The following is a 6,009-nucleotide window of genomic DNA, read 5'->3' on the forward strand; positions in this document are numbered from 1 at the left end:
ATAATGTACCAAAAATTATGACTGGTCGATAACTAGTTTCAGATAACTATTTTTGAAGTTATTGAAGTTTCAAGTTTAGGGCAGGAGGATAGGTGGAGTGTAGTATTTTTTTTATCTGCGCGCATTTCCCAACCGCAATTCCTCTCCCATCCTAACTTTAAAACTTTTTAATTGAAAAATAATGAGATTTTTGAAAACTGTTTTTTGAAAAACATGACCTAAAATATTGTGATATTAAAAACAAATTAATCATTTGTTTACATTGCTACGGTCATTAAGGCTACAGTTCTATTGCTATAATTTTTTTCTACAAAAAAATCTACCACCAAAAGTCGTAAATCAACCAACGGCTCTAAAGTACATTTTTGTCGGTATTGTATTTCTTAATTATTGTGGTTAAAAAAAACTCCACCCATTTTTAGATACTGCGGAGTAGGATATTTTATTTCATATTTACCAAGACTGTCTCATTTCGATTTATCCCTTAAGATTTAAACCTTATGTACTTAGGCTATTTAAGTGCCTTTGTAGATACTTAATAATTTTTTTAAATAATTTAGAGCGATTCATTTAGGATAATGCACTAATATAAATGCCTTATCCTTAATTAATCGCCCAGTATTTTGCATTAGTTCAAGATAAAATACTCTGAAACTAATGTAACTTAAGTAGTTTTTCTTTTGAGATTGAGGAACACTCAAGTAAATTAAAACTTAAATTTTTTTTTTGAAGATTTTTAATTTTTAAATTAGAGCCATTCGACGGGTTTCGATACTAATTTTAACAGTTTATAACATCGATTCATCATTAATACCCCTAAAACATGGTAAGGCTGTTATTAATTTTTTGTATTTACACTTGTTTTTGTGCTGTCGGGATCTAAACGGCTTGCAAGGCCCAAGAAGGGTAATTATAATGATTTCGAAATAAAAACATAATTTTCACGGTATTACATTATTTATTCAAACGTTTAATGAATTGACACAATCATACTTAAAAAATCGTATCTTATTTATTAATATGGATTAAAATCGTTGTATATTTACTAAAATCATTAAATAATTAAAATATATGTGTACAATTATACTGCTTTGAAAAGAATCATAAAACATAAAATGTATTACCCACAATTAAAGCACTCCCGAAAAAATATAAGTATGTAAATCATTTAATATAATATTCAATTCAGTAAAAACTCATAAAACTTTTCAGCGTTTATTTATGACAGGGACAATGTGTTTTAAGTTGCTCAAACTGCTTAAATGTCACGGTTAAGATCTCCAAAATATCAAGACACCCGTCGCCTGAAAAATAAAATTATTTTTAGTGAAATGGTTTATTTTGTTTTGTCTCTAGTTCTACTTCGACATTTTTACAATATTTTTCCAATAAAACTTTTCAGAACTGTAAAATCACTCATGACCCGTCGCGTTATAGTCTAAATTAATAGAAAAAATGTATTTACCGTATTTTTTTTAAATATTAACCCAAAGAATCTATCTCATAAATCGCATGCCCATTAACTAATGGACATTTTTCATAAGTTCACTTGTGAAAATGTCTGCACACGTAAAACCATCTAGATCGTACTATAATATGCTCGTCCTAATTGTGATGGTTATTTAATGTAATTAAGCCGATTTTGTTACGGCTGGAATTTGCAATATTACCATTGTCATTGCCGTCTACCAGGATAGAGGCAGCAGTAGCTCCTTTTAAATGCTTGTCCACAATATCGTCAAGTTCTTTACCGCAGAGTAAACCGTCTTGGTTCGTATCGTGAAAAGCGAAACCCGATACATAATCTCTTACTGCGGGGCTAGGAATGACGATTCTTTTCTAAAAAAAAACAACAAAGTAATTCACGTAGAGCACATCTTTAGATTATATAGAGCACATGAACACGCTATCCACGCGTCATTTGTAGTGTGATAGCATTGACTTCGCCAAATTTTCATAGCGAAAGAGAAGAGCATAATATTATCTCTATTAGAGTTTTACGGTAGATCCAATAATTTTTCCTTTTATACATTTTTATCGTTTAAGTTTTTTTAGTAATTTTTTTTTGTATACTATTATAATTCAGTCCAAATCGTCCAGACTCGCGTTTAGATTGGCGCAAAACTCTTAAGTAAAGAAAAAAAAAATTGTAATATTTTTCCAAACCAATTACAGTGACAGCCTGGCAACAAAAAGACTGTAGGAGTGTGCACTACAGTTGAAGCTCTAAATGATTAAGACTTCACCAACAATTTCCCATACTTTATTACTTCAATTAATTGAGCGGAGGGGGGGGGGGGGTGCGTCCTAGTAAAAGTATACAAAACGTAATTGCAATAAAACTGTTAATATTACTTTCTCGTCGGCCGTTTTATTGTATTCTGCTGAAACGACTACCAGCTCTTGCAACTCCAAGGCATATTTTTCTATGGTCAAAATATTAAATACATTTTTTATTTTATTAAAATATACTCATTGAATCAAAGTTGAAAAACTTCAAATAAGTAATTGAATAAATCTAAATTAAATAACAATTATTTTATAAGTACAAATAAACATATGTAACATGATTAAGTAAAACATAATTTTTGACTCTTTGCTTCGTACAGATAAAAAAGTTATTTTGCCAACTCTACATAGACCAATATTAATAACCAACGAGATAATATAAAAAATATATACTTACGGAAGCGTTCGAATTCCCATTTCTCATGCTGGCCATCAATTATTGATAACCCTTGGATAAATTCTGTTATTTTATCAGGTTGAATGCAATCGTCGTTTGTTTTGAATTTTTTAATATTGCTTAGATTTGTAATCTGTTCCATGTCTAGACCTCTGCCCTATGAACAAATATTTAAATCATGTGAATATTAAATGTACGACAGGAGTTTGACTTTTTTTTTAATGCTAAAAATATAGCGCTAAAAATCTACAAAACATATTTTTCTTAGATACGTTAAATGCCATGCCAGGCCAAATCATAACTACATGTGTATTTTATCGAGCCTTTAGCAAAATCATAAATTCTTACTATTTGTTTTACATCCAAATAGCCGTACAAGAATTCGGCGAAATTAACTGTTGGGTCATCTGTAAAAATAATTAATTAAAATGATCAACCGTAGAAATGAAATTCACTGCTTCGTTAACTCAATAGCACCTTGAAATTTTCCTGTCAAAATTTCTTTCTCGCCATCATTTAAACTTAAAGCTTCAATGATTTTTTTTAATTCATCGCTGTCAACTAGACCATCCAAATCGCCTCCTTCTTTGTCATAATGTATGAACAGGCTCAAGTATACTATTACTTCTTGGGATGATAAATTTTTGAGCTATATAGAAAAACGTGTATAGAAATAATAAAATCGTATTAATTACAAATTTGCCCATATTTTTTTTCGTTATTACCGTCCAGAGGTCTTCTGTCTTCTTGTTTTTGGTCAGAAACACAATTATACTTTGTACTTTTTTACCGTCTTTTGTGTCTATATTTAAAAATAAAACTTTAAGCATATTTCAATCGAGCTAGCCAATATGAGTGCGTTAAATTGAAAAATTTGTAAATGCCGATGGATGTTTTTTTTAGTGACAATTTGTTTTTAAGTTGGAGGGGGTAAAATTTGGTTACAATCAAATAAATTAAATACAATTAAATTAAGTTTTTAACCCTGTTGAAAAGATACTTTTTTACCTGCTTCGTATGTACACCCTTCCAAATTCTTCTCTTCGACGCCCAAATCTGTTAGTAATTTTCTGATGTTTTCTGGGGTAATTTGGTCCTTAGCGTTTTCGTTTTTTTTTACTAAATCGACAACCTTTTTGATTTGATCCTGGTTGATTCCGACGCTCTACAAAGTACGATAAGTACAATAATTATAATAATACATACTATTAACGACTGAAATTATTTTTTTTATTGCATCTATAGTTTTTATTATTATGAATTATACTAACCTGTGTCATGGTCACGAAGTACAACGCACAGAGGATAACAGCAATTTTAAAATGCATGATGGCTTTTTTTTTCAAACACTTTGTTGTACCAGAAGTACGTCTTCGATACCAAAGTCGGTTGAACAGTGGAATTCGATTCGATTCGGGGTGTCTTTTATATGGTGCGATTGACAAAAACCAACATAAATATGTAAACGGAAATATTCGTAGGTAGTTGTTTTTCGTTTTATTTTATTTACACGTTAAATACTTAAGAGTTGTTTTTCGACCCAATTGTACATGTGTTAACACACGGTAAGCCTGAAATATGAAACAATAATATAGTTTGTGTTTGCTGTACATCGCACAAAACCAAAAACAATTTTTAGCAAACGACCAATGCTTGTAATCTTCATATAATAACAATATTCGTATATATTTTTTATTTGCTGTACATCGCACAAAAACAATACATCGAACAAAAAACGTTATTAAATTTTCATATAATATTATTTGTTTAAATAAAAAAAAAATATTTTTCTACTATGCGATTACATTTATTCAAGGGATGAGAAAATCATTCTAATAATATATGTATAGTCACCAAACTTATTCACATAAATGACATGTTCAACGGTACTGTGTCCTACTCCCCCGCCAAGCCGCTGCTCACCCACTGACAATGCTAAGACCGTGTGGCCTTACCGAGTGGTCCAGTGGGTTTTACTCCAGAGTTTTGGGGGGTGGGGGATGGTGTAAGGATATTCATAGGTTTTAAGAAATTTGTATTAAGATAAAAAAATACTAGCTGTATTTATATAACTACTAGTTGGGTCCGTTATTTATGACAAATAATAATATATATGTATAGTATTGTGATGTTTTGTATTGTGATATTTAACGACAAAATCTATAGAAATTATACTTCCATACACTATATACTATGTGATTATATTTGCTCAAAGGACGCGAAAACGGAGATCTAAATTCAATGGATTTTCTAGATAATCGGTTTCCTAAACTTTGGGTGAACTCGTAAGAAATATAATTGTTCCAAAAATGTTCATTGTTTGTTATCTATTTAAGAAAATAAAACGTTCGTGCTAAATCATATGTAAAGCAATAGGTAATTACGAAAATTTATTAGGGAATTTAACATAATACCTCACTTTGTTTTTAAACTTAAACGCAATTTTTGTAAATCTAACCAACGTAATTTTGCTCTGGGCCTATGTTGCTAATTTATTAGACTTAGACAACAATATATGCGGGCGTCACGTTTTCCATTTAATCCACAAGTACAGCAAATACAAAGTCGCTAAAAAAATGTACCCCTTAAAGTCTTGAGCCCTGATGTAAGTACCCCCGATAATAGCGACCACTGAAACAAAGAAACAAAAAATACAAAATATTTTAGCATGTATATATTTAAAGAGCTATTGTTTTTCGACCCAACTATACAGCCGTAAGGACTGTGTAACCCCAAAAAAAAATACCGCTTGTTTACAAAATAGCAATATATGTTTGTTTGCTGTACCCGTATATCGTAAAATAACAACAGAGCGAATATGTTAAAAACTGCTTGTTTTTTTTATTATTTTTTAGCCATTTGTTTGTATCGAACAACTCGTCGTGGAAATCGGCGCGTTTTCAAAAAACAACAATACATCTATAAAAACTGTTTTTGCAAAATATGGAAGTTCTTATGATGTTAAAACCCAAAAAACCGTGATATTCAAACACAAATTCGCCCTTTGTTTACATTGCTACATTTGCATTGCCAAACAACAAAGCAACTTGTCCCCGATAAAAAACAATAAATTAAGTTATTTCAACGTTAAAGCTTGAAACTTTATGATACCAACGAGTATATTTTCGGTCGTTTGTGTACACTGCAACAGTCGTCGTAGAAAAAATACTGTATTTATTGTAAACAAATGCATCATTGTTTTTTGTACAAAATTGAGATTTGCGATACAATTTGAATACATTTATCATCACCGATTAACGAACTCTAATAAATATTCAAGTTGAACAAATTCGATAGCCACCGACATTAAATGACCACGAAAT

The 6,009-nt window shown here is 30.6% G+C and overlaps 1 protein-coding gene across 1 annotated transcript; it reads right to left on the minus strand.

Annotated features, from left to right (window-relative positions):
• Positions 1-1,042: 1,042 nt before the first annotated feature.
• Positions 1,043-5,228, minus strand: LOC126842046 (uncharacterized). Its single transcript, XM_050578900.1, has 10 exons — positions 5,106-5,228; positions 3,958-4,257; positions 3,695-3,851; positions 3,412-3,488; positions 3,164-3,335; positions 3,035-3,093; positions 2,687-2,843; positions 2,356-2,426; positions 1,671-1,839; positions 1,043-1,304 (listed from the first exon to the last, which is right to left on the minus strand). The coding sequence occupies exons 2-10, from the start codon at positions 4,012-4,014 to the stop codon at positions 1,216-1,218; spliced, it is 1,008 nt and encodes a 335-aa protein (XP_050434857.1). The 5' UTR covers positions 4,015-4,257; positions 5,106-5,228; the 3' UTR covers positions 1,043-1,215.
• Positions 5,229-6,009: the final 781 nt, after the last annotated feature.

This window comes from Adelges cooleyi, unplaced genomic scaffold (genome assembly GCF_023614345.1).
Source record: "Adelges cooleyi isolate 19-005CV unplaced genomic scaffold, UGA_ACOO_1.1 ACOO_flye_CR_arks_rails_tigmint_CR_PRNA_416, whole genome shotgun sequence".
Taxonomy (NCBI): Eukaryota; Metazoa; Arthropoda; class Insecta; order Hemiptera; family Adelgidae; genus Adelges; species Adelges cooleyi.